The sequence below is a fragment of the Zootermopsis nevadensis genome, unplaced genomic scaffold, assembly GCF_977971745.1.
Source record: "Zootermopsis nevadensis isolate Lab colony 2312 unplaced genomic scaffold, Znev_1.0 Znev_ptg000061l, whole genome shotgun sequence".
In the NCBI taxonomy this organism is placed as follows: domain Eukaryota; kingdom Metazoa; phylum Arthropoda; class Insecta; order Blattodea; family Termopsidae; genus Zootermopsis; species Zootermopsis nevadensis.
The window spans coordinates 74,645-93,698 of record NW_028259192.1 but is presented as its reverse complement, the minus strand read 5'-3'; the positions used below and the strand labels follow the sequence as shown (position 1 = coordinate 93,698).

The following is a 19,054-nucleotide window of genomic DNA, read 5'->3' as shown; positions in this document are numbered from 1 at the left end:
TTGCAGGATAAAATTTAAAATAATATACAATATTATAGTAGTTTGTGCAAATTTAAATAAAATTTATATTTCAGCACATGCAATGGTAATTTGTCATTTCTGAATAATGCAAAAATAGTGACAGTAGGGGTTTCTTGACCCTTGGGTCCAACAGGAAAACTATTCTGGCCCGAGCGAGGAAAAAAGTTGGACCACCCTGATATAGACGGTTGGTTACCAGTATTCCTCTGAGACATTGGTAATCACCTATGTGAATACACAGCATCACAGTCCAAAAGGCCATAATCCACACTAAATATTGGAGTTAACACATAAAAACAATTTGCTGTTTTTTCAGTTTAAGTGATGAAGCTACATGAGTTACTTGGTGAGTTATTTGCTTGTGTATGAAGTGAACCTTCAAGTGGAAGAATTTTGAGGTCACATTTAAATAGCCAGATTGATTCTGTATTGTACAGAATGAATGTTCACTGCCTTTGCTGTTAAAGTCTGTTGTGCTGGTCTGCTTTCAAGTTCTTAGTATGGAACTAGAGCGATATGATAGTGTGTCGCATGCATTTATCAACTGAAAGCCAGTTGCTGGTTTGAATGTATGCAGCCTCTATAATTACATTGTAATGGTGACAGTCGTGTTCAGAAATGAAATTATGGAATAAGGTGTAGGATGAAGGAAAAAATAAATTAAGGAAGGAAGGAGGGAACAAATAAAGAACACCTACTATAGGATGAAATGGACATGGTTTCAGGTAAGGAGATATGGCGGTTATTGTGCAGGACTGTGTAACGTAAAAAATTTGAAGGCACTGAACTTTCGTCATGTATATACATTGCCACTATCCTATAGTAAGTGTGGTCATCTTCGAAGTACCTACCTTCTGACCTATACACAAATTCCAACAATCCTATCCTTAGAATGTGAAAATTTGTGAATTGCTTGAACACCATCATTGTCCTCCCAAAAATAGTCCCACTGTGAATACTACAAAACCGAGTATGTTCTTTTCATAGTTTGTTACTATTTCACATTTTATTTAGTGGTCATTAAGGGTTTAATCTCTTGTGCTCCTAATGAAGTTCATTTTACCTGGTATTAAGTATTCATACATTTTCTTACAGATTCACAAGCAAGAAGATTGTAGAAAAAAAGAAAGGAATGTTACACAGTTATAATATAATTGAAACACTTTAATTTAATTTAAGGTTTCGCCTCTAAAGTCACTGCTTCGTGATGACCTGAAACGAAAAATTGGAAATCGTAGCAGTTCATCAATTCCTGCTCGAGGTCGTCCATCGACTGCTTCCCCAAGACCGGAGAGCTCGTTCAGCTTACAGCCCATTGCAACAACAACAAATGGAACGATCACTTCAACAGGACCTGAACAGCCTTCTGACTCTACAGGTTGGCGATCACCTCATAAACGGTCAGCCCCTGCACTGCAATGTGTGTTTTGCGGCATCGCATTCCCTGACCAGACATTGTATTTCCTTCATAAAGGTTGTCATTCTGATAGCAATCCTTGGAAATGCAATATCTGTGGTGAACAGTGTTCTAATGTGTATGAGTTTAATTCACATTTGCTCAGTAAAACGCACCAGTAGGAAATGAAGAATAGGCTTGTCATTTCTAAGGCTATGTGAAATGTAATGAAGTAATTTGAGGTAAGCTTTCCTTAAATGGTTAACACTTCTAATATGAACTAATTGTTTACAGGACAGAAAATTCTTGAAATCATATACTGGAGCACTAGGTCTGATCAAAAGTATTGAGACTGAATGTGTGAAAATTAAAGTATTGTACTTGCAGGTGAGGGAGGTTAATCCCTTTCAAAGTAGGTTCCTTCAGGATGTTCACCGTAGTCCAGCTATTACTGCCAGTGCTGGACGCACCTCTCAGACTTACTTTTTGAATGTTCGTGCTCTAGCATGATTGAAGAACACATTATGGGTCCATCTATGTCTGTCTGTCTCACATTTGTCCTAGTATGTAGGCACTACATAATCTGGGGTTATCTTTGGAACACACTGTTGCACAGCTGTGGGAATTGAAACTGTTTTAGGGCCATTGGGAACTCATGTAATTGTTGTTAAACATTTACAGCAATGGGGATAAATAAAGGTCATTGTCCAGTCTTGTTTGTACATCCAGCAGCTATTTTATTGCATTGCGTTCAGATGTTTGCACTTATTCAGGTCTTTTATGTTTCATGATTTTCATTGAGTTTATCCCTTCATTACCAGCCTCAGTATGTGGTGTAGCCCCCCCGTTTTGTCACATGATATCGGCCTCTGTGCTTTGTTTATGGGGTTTAAATCTTCATCATCTGCAGGGCAGGACTCCATTTAAATGGCTGCTGTCACTGAAGAGTTGAGGAACAGGAAACATTCACGTGTAGGCAATCATAAGTTGTGATTAGGGATGCAGAGGCAGCAACCCTTGTGGAATACGGCACGAACTGGGCTGAGTGAGCAGGTGCAGTGTCACAGTTAATTTGGCACTCACTGGTTTCACATTTGTGCAGCCTTGTTCCAAAAATTTTGGTTAAAATGGTTTGACTTGAGTTAGGAGAATTTTTGGCTTTTCAGCCACTTCATAAATACTCAATCTTCTGCCATTTTTTACTAAATCATGCACTTCAGCTACTAGTTCATAATTTATTTTGGTTGAAAGGCACTTAGGACATATGACCCATTCATCCTTCTATAAGATAGCATGCTACTTTCATCATCTGATAAGTTTTAGCCACCATCCTTTTGATCTGATTGCAAAATTTAATGTGCACACATTGTTTTATATGCTAGGACATTTTAAAATAGACATGTGACAAAAATACTCTGACTTAAATGCTGACCATGAAGAACTGAAGTAGTGGAATGATAAGTAAACATGCCTGTACATGCAGTAATGTGTCATTACAGCTCAGAATATCACAGTCAACATTTTTATTGCTGTGAAAACCCAAATTATTACACCTGGGTGTATGTTTACTGAGTTGTCTGTCTGTCTTCACATACATATGTACATACATGTTTATTACATTCCATGGATCCATAAGAAAGATGACAATAGGATGTGGAAAAAACCATAATACTAATAATACAATACATATTATAAAGTACAATTCATATTATTATATAAATTTCACATAATACAACAAAGGGCTCGCCTAAAGTAATGATAAGTTACAAATAAATCTACCCATTACATCATCATCATCATCATCATCATCATTATTATCATTGGCTGTACAGCCCTGTGTGGGCCCTGGCCTTCTTCAAAAGCTTCTTCCATTCAATCTGTTTGCCATTCCGCTGTGAATGAGTGCATCTGGCAGTTGCTTCATTTTCCAAGCATGATAACAGTGAGATTTAAGTTTTCTCAGTGGTGATATTGCCATGTAGACTCATATGTGGATACCAGCATTTCAGAGAAACATATGTCTAAGATGAAAACAATATATTTCTTAAGAATGTTGGTTATTTACCTATAAGAACATCATCAGTCATCTTTGTTGATGGTTGCAAGGTGTATGTTGAAAGAAATGTGGGAGATTTCTAAAATATAGTTAAATATGTGGCCCTGTTGAGTTTAAGATGTACTGCACATCCTCTTTTAAGTTTCTAAGAGGCAATAGGACCACACGTTCTGCTTCATATTTTGCAGGTACGAAGGTAAAGTCTTGGCCTGCAGACCAGCTATTCTGACATTTTTCTATTTTGTCCTCAATCCCTCCAGGTAGATATCAGGATAGCATCCTAAATTAGGCCATTACTTCTTCCATCCACAATTTACCCAATTCATTATTTGCTAACCATCCGTCTGAAATCTTTGCTAAAAACAAAGCAGTAAAAATCAAGAAGGAATGAGGTACATTATTCTAAAAACCTGACATATAATTCTGCATTACATTGCTGCATCTGCTTTATGTATTGTCACAATTAAAATTGTGATATCCTACACAAGAGAGATGCCCAAATTCTATTCACCACAATTATACAGGTACTGGAGAAGATAGAGTAGATGTGAGATTTTTTTTGTTAGTTTGGTACATTTTGCTAATATTGTAAAATTCCTGTTTAAGTGCTCCCTTGTGGAAATTAAATAAAAAAAACAGCTGAGGAATTTTGAGTTAATTGGGCTAGGATCATGGAAATTGGAGGCATTAATCAAGGATCATAGCATGTTACATTATTTGCATTTCAGTATAAATGACCTTTGTTTTCAGACTCTCCTTCAGGTTAATGCAACTTAGTATAATGGGCTCAATTTTGACATCTTTTTCAAATTCCCTGACACATGTATAATGTTCTAAACACATCTGTGTAGGAATTTAGAAAGATCATGTGGACGGTTAGATACGATAATCCTGTGGAACAGAATGCGGTTGGTGCTAGTGAAATGCACCTGTCAGATGGGCACTCAGAGATGAACTTGGAAACAAATTGCATGACCCCTAGATAAATTATGACTGAAGTAGAAGTTTATTCGGCTCTAAGTAGTATTAAATGTAGGCAAAATTTATTTGAATTCAGGGAACTGTTTGGTTGTTGTAACTCGTACTTAGCCAGGAATGCATGGTCTGATCTTGTGGCTGTCAGAGCTAACGCATTATTACTTGTTCCGTTGCTTATTGGCTGGTCTTACTCGAAATGACTTAACTATTCCTCTTGACAAACAAATGAAGTACTGAAATTTGGTACTGGGTTGGGCTATTTTGAGTGTGCATTCTCATTTCATCATTGGTCCTGTATCATATGATATGCGAAAAGAACATATTAACTGCAAGAGGAACAAATGCTATTGATTCTTTTTGTTGCAGTTTATCTTATGAAATTCATTGTTGTTTGTGTTTATTCATTCTTGAGTTTATATAAAAATTCAGATCTTTGCAGCAGAGTTTCAGTACCATGTTTGAATCATCAGATGTGTTGCTTCCTTCGGCCAGTTTTTATTGCACATCATTATATTGGCCTGTCTTCACTGAAGTTAATGTGCTGCTGAAGTGGAGTTTTGTTAGTACAATTTGTGTAGGGACATGATTAAAAATTGGGATGACAAGTTCCACATTTTGGACAAAACCACAAGACTTGTACATTTTAAGTGTGTGATTGTACCAGTGATTTTGCTCTGTGTATAATTTGCAGACATATTAGAAGTGGATGCCATAACTATCATTGATCCAGTACACATAATGTTCAACTTTGAAAGGCCTCTGTCAGTGTAAGGGGGTGATTCAGATACTGCTTATGGAGTTATTAACATCCAATACAAGTTAACTGAAGAAATACTGAACCAATTAAATTATTTCTTCAGTAGAAGGATACATTCATGTAGAATATGACTGATTTATTTTCTTTTGAGGTAGGTGCAATACTGTTCTGGCTTAATAAATATTTGGGATGTTTGCATAATTTAGATCGGTGAGAGGTTCCACTTATTTTTAAGTTTGTCTTGAACGGGAACAAATATTTTGTGAGACATTGTGATCAGCAGTTTCAGCAGGGAGTTGTGGCCTTATGACATGGATTTTATCAGTGTAATCAGACTTTAGATTTACATTTCAGTGAGAAATGGTATGTTCTATATCCATTCTAACTTATGTGTAGACTCAGCTCAAATTTTATGTTTTTATGTAGATAAACGTAAAAATGGTATGTGGGTAGTTTCTGCTGCACGTCACAGAACTGCCATGTTTGGTGAAATACATACCACAGATATTTATACTTGACAAGCTTCTTGACTCCATAGCAGCGACACTATTTTTAATTTGTCGATGTAATTATGTTATTAGGTTGTATTGATTGCATCATTTGAGTTGGGTTTCAGCATATCAGCTGTTAATTGTGAAGAAGGTATGACGACACAGTCATAACTTAAGGACAGAATGATGCTGGCTTCCATGAAATAAATTTGTTTTAGGCACCGAGGGTAATATGTCACAATTTCACAGATTTTGAGATTTGAAGTAGTGCTCTCCTGCCATGTCAGTTTGATCCATTGTAATTGACTGTAATGCTCATTGGATGCTATTGGAATATCATCTAGAATGTGTTAATGAAACACTTGGTAAAAGATTGGACATGGAACCTCCAGTTCTCGGGGATATGTTGATAAACCCAATATACAAATGTATTTTATGATTCATTGTGGTCAGGTTGTTACAGAACAGATACTCCAGCATCCTGACAATGCTCATGTTCTGAATGCATAGACATTACCAGTCCCAGTGTAAGGCACATCAGGTTCAGAGTACCAAAGGATCTGAAGACCATAACCTTAATAGTTACTTGATATTTAATAAATGTGTAACTGATCTTTTTAATTAAATATCAGGGATACATTATACATACAGTACTTGTTAAATGATTAGTTGGAAACCTGAAATTAGTCCATTTAGCAAAATTTCATTCCTTGCATTTTGCTATTTGACTCACCAGTATGGGTAAGAAGACTGCACAGAATGCTGTTTATATATATTCTTTCATTTTTTCTTTCTCCCAGCCTGATTAAATTAACTCTTAAACTGTTATATATGAAACAGTTCCATTGTGCAGAAGAATGTCTGTATTTTGTGGAGGGAGCAATTCTGCTAGGGTGCATTGTGCTGCAATACCAATCTTTATCAGTTGTCAGTATATTTATCTTATTAATAAAATCCTCTCAGGCTATCTGTGTGAAATAGTTAAAACTCACAGATGTTGAGGGATCATCTGCGACGCTTCAGGCATCTTGATGATGGGGACAGAGATGGTCCCTGAAATGCTGGCGAGTTTTAACCATTTAGCATGGCTGATAGCCTGAGAAGATTTTATTAATTTGGCTACTGTGAAAGTTTTAGTTCGTATATATTTGTCTTGTTTATGCTGTTTACGGTGGACAGAAGTCATGGTCTTATACGTTATATCATAGCTGAAAAAGTATTGAAACTCCATTGAGAAACTAGGAGTAGCTCAGCTAGTCCAGAAATTTCTCACAAAACTGGTATTGCACTTGTATTTGGAGTATTTTATTCAGTTCCAATAGTTACTTGCAATTATCACACTGGTGGGCCTGTAATGTGCAAGCAGATGCCATTATAGACTGAATGCAGTTTGTAATTTTTATTACAAATCATGTGAATTTGAAGTTAGAGTGATTTTTTTTATGCTGTCTGCACACATTAAATATTGTTCCTTATCCTTTGGTATGCTGTTGGACTGATGTATGCTTCATTTCTTATACAAGTCTGTCTTTATTTCCTGTATGTGTCCATAATGTTATTTTCTACTGGGGGCACATAAACTTAGAGTGAGAAGATTTATTTTTGGAATAGTTTAGGTGCTACAGCCTAAACATAATTTGTACAGTGTTATTTGTTAGTGTATCTCTGGGCTAGCAAGGAGAGGTTGTTACTCTTTCAAGTTCTTTGTGTTTATTAGGAATGCTGTTTGGTTCAATGTGGCATGTGTAAACTTTCAGTGATCTTAATTCATGGAATGTCTGTTAAGTATGTACAGTTTTGTATTTTATTGAAATGTTTAGATTATGACAGAGGAATTTATACTCTATTTGTCCAAATACTATATGCCTTTTTAAAATTACTTTAATCCTTTAAAGTGAACTGGGAAGGATATGTACCACTTGCTTTAACAGTCTGAAACTCTCCATTTTTTCCACAAGTGTATTTGTGTGTTTTGAATGATTTTAATTGTAGATGGTGATTATTTACCTAAACAGCATTGACCTGTTATACTTGGTAGTGGATAAGTGCTCAAAATAGACATGTCTGTAAGTATTCTAAATTTTAGAAGACAGATTCATTGACAAAACTGTAGGTAGGCACAGCATGCTCCTGCTAAACACCCTTCTCCCCTCCACATGATGACTGTGACTCTGGTGTATAAAATGGAATAGTATAGGCCTTTGCAAACAAAGTTATCGGACATGCTTATGTTTTATAACTGCAAAGCCTAAATCAGGTTTGGCATTGGCCTCTTGCAACAGTATTTGAAATACTGGTGAGTTGATCCTAGTTATGCTAATGGTGACCTTGTGTTGGTATTGAGAAGCTGGATATATCTGAATCTCCACATATTCACCTAATTCCAATAGAACTAATGTAAGTAGTAGGTGAAAAACCACATTTTGAGATCCACAGTTCTGTTTATAATAATAATAATAATTGCCAGTGAAATGGAAGGAAATTGTTATTATAATTGTTTAACAGAACAGAAAGGAGCTTCAGTAATTATTCAGGAATTTTGCTGTAATTATCTTCATACAAAATCTATTCTTCTTGTGGCAAGGTTTACTCCATATGTACATTAAACTATTGGTCATTATCAGTATGTATTTTGACGTGAAAGATCACCTATAACAATTTCTTAATTTATTGAGTTTTTGGGAAGGATTGAGTGTGATAGCTGTTAACTATTATCAAACTGTTTTTGCTGTTGACTATTTTTCAAACAGAACTATTCGTTGGGTGTTAAGGCCAAATTATGTTCAATATCCTATGTGTCGTGCCTAGGTTTTACCTCTGGGGAGAGGAAGTGTTTTGCTGTTGTAGCCAGGTTATGAAGATTAGTGACGGAGTACAATATTGTTCTGAATTACGAAACATGAAAACCGTGAGAAAAGAAGCAATATCTGAATGAAACTTTATAATTGCTCGTGATTGTGTATAATTTGCCAGGTTCATTGTGGTGATTAGTCTAATAAAGCATCACATAATACTTCAGATCTATTTTTTCAACATTTTTGATAGAAAAGTATTTAATAACTTTATTACTTTGTGTATTAGAGATATAAAAAGAAGTCAGTATCTTCACTAACAGCATTATAAATAGTGGTATAAATTTATGCTTCTATGATATTTTCAGATAAAAATGTACCAGTGTGTATAAACAAACCAAGTTGCAGGGAAAGGGATGAACAAATTTACAACAACTCTGTTTACAAATATATCACCATAAAGAAGTCAGTAGATACAAAAAGCCTGTAAGTTCATGTGCATACAGGGGCTTACCACCTCCCCTAAAGATAGAGAGTTGAGAATGTGTTCGTGCGTATTGAGTTGTGAAGTTTTAGAAACTAATGCACTAACACAACTCTCCTAAAATATGTTTATTTCTTTAACAAAGATCTCTCAGGTTACCAGCCGTGTCAGGTGGTTAAAAGGCGAAAAATCTGATGTTTTTAGAACCATCTCTGTCCTCGTCCTCAGGGCACTGCTGTGGTTGGAAGTCCAATCCAGGTCATGTATATACCTGTTCGAGCAGTGTTCATGGCTGCATGCTAGCCAATGGGTACTGGTGATTGGAGTCAAGTGCTCACTCTGTTTTGGCCCAGATTTTTGATTGTATAGCATGTTCATCACAGGATACCAGGCCTGGCTTAACATCACACCACTGGCGCCTTTGAAGTCACTGGCGTTCAATCGAATTTTAGTCGCTCCCTTCACGATGCAGGCCGTATAACCTGTCATCTTGTCCTGTTGAGGGTTTGGTGATGGATGTTTTATAGAAAATAGAATTGAGTGACCTGTCAATGGTTGTACCAACCATGAAATTTGCCTCTTTAACACATCTCACAATATTCATTGCAGCCAAATTGAGTCAGTTTTTAGTTCTGTGTGGTTTAAAGCTGACCTGTAATTTGATTGGATATTTAATGTTTGAAAACAATGTATCTTATTGGTAATGTTGCTGCAACAAATATTCTTTTGCTCGCTGGATAGTTTGAGCGCATCGCGTGTTTCTGTCTGGTTTAACAATAAACGTTTTTTAAAATTAATTGTTTTTAGTGTATTGCTCTTTAAGCTGGTTCACTTTCATGTGATTCTTAAAATGAACCACATTGACCGATTGATCTTTGCAATGGAGATTTTTTCGTAGGAACTAAATTTTTAAATATAGACCTTCTAAGGGTTAAGACCTTACTGCATATGTAATGGGGAGATTTTATGTTAGAGTACCCACAATATTATAACAGTTGGTAATTATATTAACCTGTTGATAATTGAATGAGCATTATTTTCCCAGTGCAGGGAGACAACTGCTAAGATACAGCAGCAGAGAATGATGCTGTACTCAGATGTGCACTGTACATAACATATTCTGAAAGTCATCATTAAAGGTACATTCCTCCTATTTGTTTCAAGTGAAAAAAGAGCTTATTTCTAGGCATATTCTATTTGAATAAATGTGTTAAATCTGAAGAATCATATGAGTAATATGATTAAAATTAAATGTGTGCTATTATGCAGAGCCATGTCTTGTCACCAAACTGCATTCCTACACTTGTACATTCCCACATTTACATTTTACATTTGTTTGCTTTTCAGATAATTTTGTATTGGTGTAAAGTAATACTTTGTATTACCCAAGGCTAACTTGTTGCTGTGAGATGTTGACAGAAAACCATTGTAGATAGAAGTGTAGTTCCACACATGCAGATTGTTTTTTAATGTAATTCCACAACAGAAAAAGGTACATTTGAAGCTAATCTGTTAAGTACATACTGAAATTTAAAGGTAAAAAGCATGTATTTGTGTGAAGATGGCCATCTTGTCTGATGGATATTTACCAGTGTCTCAGAGGAGCTTACTGTCTCCATCACCACCACCCTGAAGAAGAAGGCAGTAAGTTCCTCTGAAATGTCAGTTAATGTTGACCAGACTACACAGTGCAGCATCCCACAAGATGGCCTTCTTCATATTCATCATTGAGAACCTGAAATTGTGTGTGTGTGTGTGTGTGTGTGTGTGTAAGAAGCTTCAAACCAATAGTTAAAATGTAGCTAAGAGGTGGCAGAAACAAGTGCTATAATTAAATATCTCTTCGAGGTATGTCATAGGAGAGATGCAGACTAACAATTAATCCTGTCTGGAGGCTCACATCACCATACAGACACGAAGTCCTGCATTATGACCATGAAAGCGTGTAAGTCTTCATTTCAAGACGACATTCCGTAATTCGTCTCCTGTTACCTTAAAAGCACAAGGAAATATCTATGTAAAGTTTGGTGCTTTAATTACATGCCAGAAAATTAGCAAATTATAGCCAGGGAGAAGTCAGGCTTCTGCAGAGCTGAATGGTTTCTTCGTATAGTTCAACATTTTTAGATTGTTTATTGGTGAAATAAAGTGCTTAGCATTTGAAGTACATGTAAATATTTTCTGTTATAAGCATGGTCTCTCACAGGGGCTAAAGTCAGCCTTGGGTGTTGACAGTAATTTTATTCTGTTTAACATTCTGAAATAACATGACTGGTTGGTTTATATTGTAAAGTTAAAGTGAATGATTTATTTTGTGTAACCAGCATCACTCAGAAATCTCCTAAATGTAGTCCACCATACTGATCCCAAATATGTCATCATAATGCTTTGCCATTCCTCATCTCTCAGTATGTACAAGGTCTGGCATTTGGCTGGCATCTCTTAGTACTCTTGTGCCTTCAGCCATTGTGTGTCTTCAGGATTTCAGGTTTTCACAGTGGTGTGTCTGGGGTGTTGTGGCATGTAGTCTGTTAGAAGTTTACTGGCGTTTGAGCATTCCTTGCTGCCTCCATCATCAGGACGATGAGTGATCGCTCACTCACCGCCCTGATGATGGACACAGCAAGGTCCTCTAAAATGTCGATAAACTTCTAACAGACTGTGCAGTGCAACACCCCAGAAGACGTCCATCTTGATTATGTGTTTATCTCCGCTTGGACGGAATGTTGACACACACTGGTTGAATTCTGAGTGTCGTTTGGTTTGACTGGCATTGGGGGCTGTTTTGTTATTTCAGTATCGATCAGGTTGGCTTTGTGGTTTGTAGACAATAAAGCAACTGGGTGTAGCCTGGACAGCAGGGGCAAGGAAGTAAAGCTGTATACAGTGACACCTGACAGCTTGCTTCATGATGCATAAAATTTCACTGTGTGACAATTTAACACACTTGTTGAGCGACAGGAGAGTCAAAATGTTATACATTGAGTAAGTTAGTGATAGCTGAAGCATCCTTTACTAGCAGTCGGTCCAAATTACATTCACTCTGGCACCAAAAGTCTTCATTCACATTCCAATTGTGAAAGTATGTGCGTTTTGTAATCACATGCTAGGGACAAAATTCTTTAACATTTTCAAGCTACAGAACATATATATTCATAGTTGAATTATGGAAAAGTAAGCATCAAATTTAAGTAAATTTTAAAAAGGACAAGTATTTGCCAATATGACAGCTTCATAGTAGAGGCACATGCAGTAACATATCCTACAGGAGTTCACAGCAATAAAGAGTTGTATGGTTTGTGTAATGTTTTGCTTTGTGTGTATAAAAGAGGGCCTAAAACAATGGTTTTGATTGGAGGTTGTTTTTTTTAGCATAATGATATCACTCCGAATGTTATTGACAACTCAGTCATGTTATTTTCCATAGTCTCTGATGAGCCCATGAATCGTGTACAGTATTTATTATTATGCATAAATTATTGTTTTGGGTGTTAAATAATTTTGGGTGACTTGGTTACATAGGAATTCAAACTAATATTGATAAACCTGAAGTATAATGTAATCACAAAGACCTTCCTTATTTGTATTTGTTTCCTTCACAGAATTTCTGGAATGTGTATATTGAAGTCACTGTTAGTAGACTGATGTGATTGGAGTATAATCCGTCCAAACCACAAATTGTAGAGTTATAGCAGCATATGCAAATATGTTTTCCTTTAGAATAAGCGTTCCATAAACTATTCAAATGAAATATTTTAACAATAAGAGACTAGCCTCTGAAATGATGCTATTGATTTAAGAAGGAAATATTCAGTTGTTCTCTTTATGTATTACATAAGTATTTTGTTCTTCAATAAGGATTTAGATCCAGAGTTGATGTAGACAGTTCAGTTTCACATGGAATGTAGATAACTTGGTTCAGACTTTTTGGAGGTGGGGGGGATGAGTGGCACTTTCATATATTACTTTGTAATATATTGTAAAGTCCATTAGACTGATACAAGCAGTGGTTGGCTGTCACACTACAGAATTCCTCTCCAGTCCAGTAAAATACCTTTATGTTAGGAAACCAATGATATAGAATTTATTATGAAATAATCATGATGAACGTTAAATTTGTTTCTATTACTAATATTTCATTTGTTAGCATTATGGTAAATAATTTATTCTTGAAAGTATGTAAATTATTTACCACAATATTAGAACTGGAAAGTTCATTGGCTGTGAAGTTAGTTCTTATATTAACTTCACTGAGTCACTGTATTTTTAAGTTTCAGAAGAATGCAGTATCATTCATCTCTGAATGTTATTGATGATGCAGATCAGTCCATATTAAATGTGCATTATTTGTGGAATATATAAATGTTAATTTAGTTGAAAAGCATTTGTGGGTGGCAGATTAGTAAAACCCTGGCTACTTTATAGTACAGTTTTGATGTGGTAGGAGAGGGGTTGAAAATTGATTCAGAACAATTCACTAATCAGTCACATTTGTGACAGATGTTGGTCCCTTCATTATAAAATCTTCTGTGCTTAATTGAAAGTAAAAAATAAAGGAAAACTCCCTTTTCATGTTGATCAGACACTTTTTTGGGACAAGTGACGTAAAACCTATGATATCTTTTTACTCAGATTTGAGAATTATAACTTGGGCAAAGAATAAAGTTGTTTAAAATTGCTTCTGTAGTACTCTTGACAATACAGGCAAAATTTTGGCAGACTGGTAATATCTGTATTCAGAAGATCCAAAGATTGAATGCAGAAAATTGATTCTATGAGTATGACAAAGATTTCTTAGTCCTTCCAGGAAGGTACTGAGATAGTTCCAGCATAACTTTGTACTACATTCCATTTAATTTGTATGTCATTCAGATCTCCGTAACCAGTTTGCTGCAAATGTATGGGACATATTACTGTACAGTCAATCAGTTCAGACTTTTCTCTTTCATGTGCAATTTGTCATAGGCTTCATTAATTTTATTGCAGAAGTGTGCAATATCCAAACCAATTTTTTGAAAGTATTTGTTTCCATCATATTGAACAGCAGTTCTGATACTAAAAAAAATCCTATTTGTCCAGTACTATTGCTGTAAATGTATTGGAAGTTATTTGCACAATAAATATAACTGCCGACAGTTTATGGTGAAAAAATTCATATTAAAGAAATGCCTAAAATGCATTTACAGCTTACATGCTCAAAGGCTTTATTCCTTTTTGTTTATGGAATATTTTACAAATACTATCCCATCTGAAAACATTTTAAGTAAAGCTGGAATTTTTAACTCAAATTATATCCTTATGGTTAATTGCTTCTTTTTCTTAATGTTTCCAAATTGTACATGTGGAACTGAAATAAATATTTTGTTAAACTTGAATACATTCCATTATCAATCTTTCCAGTGATACTAATGTAATCACGGTCTATTTTTGTTATTTTAATACTGCATAAAAATAAGATTGTGTGTGTGTGAGAGAAATATAATCAGTAAAATGACTCATTATTTGTTATGCTTTTAGTCCAGAACAAAATGCAGTTGTTCTCCATTTATAGTGCCTTTTGTTCTGGACTATAGTGTTACTAACTAGTAACATTAAAGTTTGTGGGATAACCATTCTGCGGCAGTGCATTCCATTGCAGTCTGTATTAATGAGGTGTTTTGTCATTTAATGCTGCCATCTTTTTTGTTATTATGTCTGGAAACCAGAGAGTTTAACATATTTCATATTGTTTGGATTCAGAACTCTGACTCTTGGGTGTTGCAGTATTCTTCATAAGTAAACTTTAAAAACAATTTAAAAAGAGCCACGAACTTTAATCGTTCAAGAATAGGGGATTTGAAGCCCCATTCTACAGAGCTACCAGCAAGATTGTAATTCAGAGTTTTAACACTTTAGTAGTATGCTACTGTGACATGCTGCTAGCTGGGTAACTGACAAAGGTTAAAGTGGTCTTGTATTTTAAAAACTTTCTTTTTATTCCCAAATTGAAATGTGTACAATTTTGAAGGAATTTAAGCTAATGTTATAATATTTCCCTGTAACTCATTGGCTTCCAGTCATTGCTGTTTTGATATTCTATGTGGTTAAGTGAAATTTTTTAGTCCTTTGGAGTAAACAAATTGTGTTGTTTTTGACTTGTTAGTAAACAGTTTAACATGATGGATTTTATATGTCCAAATAAGTTAAGTTTTGTGCAAGGAAAAATACACAGGAATAGAACTTAAAAGAGGACTGTAGTTCCTTTTCTTTGACACTTTCATTTTTAAACAGAAATCCTTTTAACATCACATCACATGTAAGTCATATTTAAAATAATTAAAATGTATATGCACCGTGCTGAATGTCTTTTAAGTAACTGTAGCACTTTTTTCACATTGCAGAGTAATATTCTATGGTTCTTCTTCTCAAGCTCTACAGTCCACTGTGAACTTTGGCTTCCTGATATTCTATAGTTAATATGTCAAAAAGTTCATAAAGTTTTTCCCATGTCACCATTGAATGTTTCAAAGTAGTTTTCTTCCACTGTTGCACATTTCTCTCATTGGTTGTTACGCTTCTGCAGGTCTTGTACTGCCACCACCTTTCACCTCTTCTGCTGACTGGAACTGTCGCCCCATCAAAAATTATTTTTTTCTGGCAGGGGCTAGATATGGAGAGTATGCTGGTTGCATACCTTTTCCTGGCCAAATACTGCTGTATCAAAAGACACAGATCAGCTAATGCATTGTTATGGTGCAGGAGGTGGCTTCTTGCAGGTGGCAAAGAATGAGTTTGAAAACTGTACTGAGATGAACTCGTGCAGTGGTCTAATTGCGAGCTACCACTGGCCTTTCCTTCCACAGGTCATCATCTTCCAGTGATTTTTGGCCCCCTTTGAAGCAATTAAGCCATTTGTACACTGCAGCATGTCTCATCATCATGGATTAGCTGTTTCAAGGGGGACCGGCAATCCGCGAAAGATGACGACCTGCGGAAGGAAAGGCCAATGGTGGGTCATAATGAGACTACTGCATGAGTTAATTTCAGAGAAATGTAATATCAACAAGACCATTTATATTCATTCTTTGCTATTTGTGAGAAACTATCTCCTGCAAGTGATCTCATCTCTGGGAATCCAGAAACTGGCTGCTGCGCCATGTTGTATACAAAACTTAATGTTCACTTGCTTTTCAGATTATTACAGCATCTTGTTCTAACAGGTTCTTATAATAACATAATTCACCAAACTGAGTAGCCTGTAATGTGCTTGACACAGTGAACCACTGACCACACATTCTGTTTATGCTCAGACACAGGGAGACAAGAATTACGTTGTTCTGTTACTGTTGCAAAAGTTCAGAAAATTGTTGACTGTATTACATTGGTGTGTTACAGAGTATGGAAGGAGACACTTGTTTTCTCTTTTCTGCAGTGTTATTCCTAACCAGCATAAATCAGGTACCATAATAGTTACTGACAAACGGACAGGCATCTGAGTAACACATGTGGTCATGTTAGCATGTTTATTTCACAGCCTGTGGTGTTTTATGCCTCTTTATGATTGTCTTTCATATTGTGTCATTAGATGATGTAATTTTTGTTCCATAAAATTGTTAAGTATGGCGTTAATAGATATATTTAATTAAAAGACAGAATATGACTTACATGTGAGACACTATGGTTTTGTATTATGACTATTTTGTACTGTGGATGATAAAATTTTGCTTCACTGTCATCAGCATGTATTCAGTCTTTGTTTGGAACATGTTCACATTCTGGTCAGTATGTCTGGATTTTGTAGTTTGCTTATATTATCAAATTGATCACTAACATCTAATTGAAATTCTACACATATTTCTGTTTTTGCATCATTCACAATTAGTACCAGACGTGTTTTCACTTCATTTAGATTTAATCTGAAATTTGAAGTTCTCATGGCAGTGAAGATGTGTATTGTGGTTTTCTGAGTTGAGCAACACTACATGTGTCACAACTCAGAAGACATGAATTGACAGTTTAAATTAAAGTTTTCACATAAGCACAGTGCTATATTTATTTAAGATACATCTTCTGCTTCTTTGTGAATGATGTGTTTCCTATTAATGTAAAAGTACTGTAACTGCAGTTTACAGGGTGATAAATGCTTCTCTGCCCATGATATATTTTTCTAGAACTTTATGACAAAATTAAATATCCAAGAATAACTACAAGATACCTAAAAGATGTGCAGATGAAGGTTCTTGCTACTCTGTGGGAGATAATGCCAGGAACAGGAGCTTTTTCCTTTCCTCTTTGCAAATTTAAGTTTTGTTAATCGCAGTTTCTCCAATGAGTACCTCTGTTGTGTTCCCATCACCCAGCAGCTGCTGTATTTCCTTATTCTTTTGAATCGTGGTGCCTGTGATGCAGTTCGTTGAAGTAGTATGTTGTGTTTCATAGTATTCATTTCTCAGACATTCCAGTAGTTTTTGTTGGAGTCTTTCTGGATAGAAGATTGTTAAAGAGATGCATTTTATCAGTCTGCCCCTTTCATCAGAAAGGAGCCTTGATGTTAAATCATTGAATGTTCCGACATGAAACAACAATGCCCATTAGCAGTTTTTATCAATCAAGAAGCAATTGCTCCTACACATATAGTATGATTAAAAAAATATACAAATTAACATTAACATAATTTTAATACAGAGTGGTGAATCATGAAGGCAGGAACAAAATAAAAGTCATAGTTTGTGTGTATGTGAAATGTAGTAGTTTCTGGATTTGAAATGTATGATGGCTAGAAGTGCATGGAAAATAACATCATGAAATGAAACACAGTGACAGCGAGGGGAAGTAGAATTAAAACTGTCAGTCGGCATTGAAAGGCATCATCACCAAAAATAATAAGAGAAATAACACAATGTAATTTTACAGTAATAGGGGAGGAAAGTCTATTGGTGTATATTACTACAACACTGCAATGTGCATATTAGTAATATTTGACAGTGTAGATATTGTTTGATATATATTACAAATGTGAATTATCTACTAGATTGTGAAGGAGAGCTGCCATTTGTTATGTGCACAAATTTGAGCTATGATCTATTACAAAGAGCTTGAAGACAGATGCCATTCTGCCTAAATGACCGTCCTAAATTGGCAGTGCCTTAAATAATGAGATTTTTCCATATTGTGTTGTGATTAATATAGTGTTTTCATATCTCATATTGGTTGTATAAAATTATTGCCTTCCTAGTTATTTATTATTGCTCTTTACTTTTTTATTTTTTATACCACTAAATATGTAACACATCATATAAAAATTAATTCCACAACATAGCTTTAGTTTGCTGGCATCTTATAGGGATACTACATGATAAGTATATACCATGTTAAGTTGGGTCTGTTATACACATTTTTGTACACTTGTGATGGAGTAGAAGAAATGTGTTTTCAATTTTGTACATGTTGTTTGGATATGGCTGATAAAGGCTGCAATTAAAGTAATTATAGATTACAGAAGAGTGTTACTTATTAGACATATCTGGAGACAACACATGGTTTATTGTACCTAAGAGAAAGATATTTTCATCACCAAATCCTGTTATTGATATCACCAGAATATTATATGTGAATATGTTTGAAATAAATTTATCTGTACACATGACAACAAATAACCAACATACACATTTTCATGTCATTGAGAAAAGAAACTAGTGTTGTAACTTCAAAATGTTTACATATGAAATTGTGCTACATAGTTAACAGAAATGAACTGTGTGATTGGGTTTATATTTGCATATATTTATTATTATTATTTATATGAAGGAATTTTGTTGGTGATAGGGTTTATATGTAGTTAATTAAACAAATATTTTTATTTAATTCTTGTGTTTAAATTTACTTTTGTCCGGTAGTTCATTCCAGCCCTTTCAAGTAAATATGTATTTAGCTTCTGAGCACATCAAGAAATAATATGCATATATTTAATAAAAACAGGTTAGAAAATTCTCCTCCTAATTGCACATACTAAGCTTCTTGTCCTGTAGGTTTTCAAAGCTGGAGATCATTATATAACGTCAGCTTTCAGATGAGAGCCACCTTGAATGTTTGATGTTAAC

The 19,054-nt window shown here is 35.1% G+C and overlaps 1 protein-coding gene across 3 annotated transcripts in view; it reads left to right on the top strand.

Moving 5' to 3' along the window:
• LOC110832080 (uncharacterized) overlaps positions 1 to 18,818 on the top strand; it is a 32,100-nt gene extending 13,282 nt beyond the window's left edge. For 2 of the 3 annotated variants that reach the window (XM_022068732.2, XM_022068731.2), the window contains exon 5: positions 1,201 to 18,818. In XM_022068732.2, coding sequence (XP_021924424.1) covers positions 1,201 to 1,599 — 399 coding nt within the window. In that variant the 3' untranslated portion in view covers positions 1,600 to 18,818. The remainder of the gene's footprint in view (positions 1 to 1,200) is intronic. The other variant, XM_022068734.2, reaches the window with a different exon arrangement.
• Positions 18,819 to 19,054: the final 236 nt, after the last annotated feature.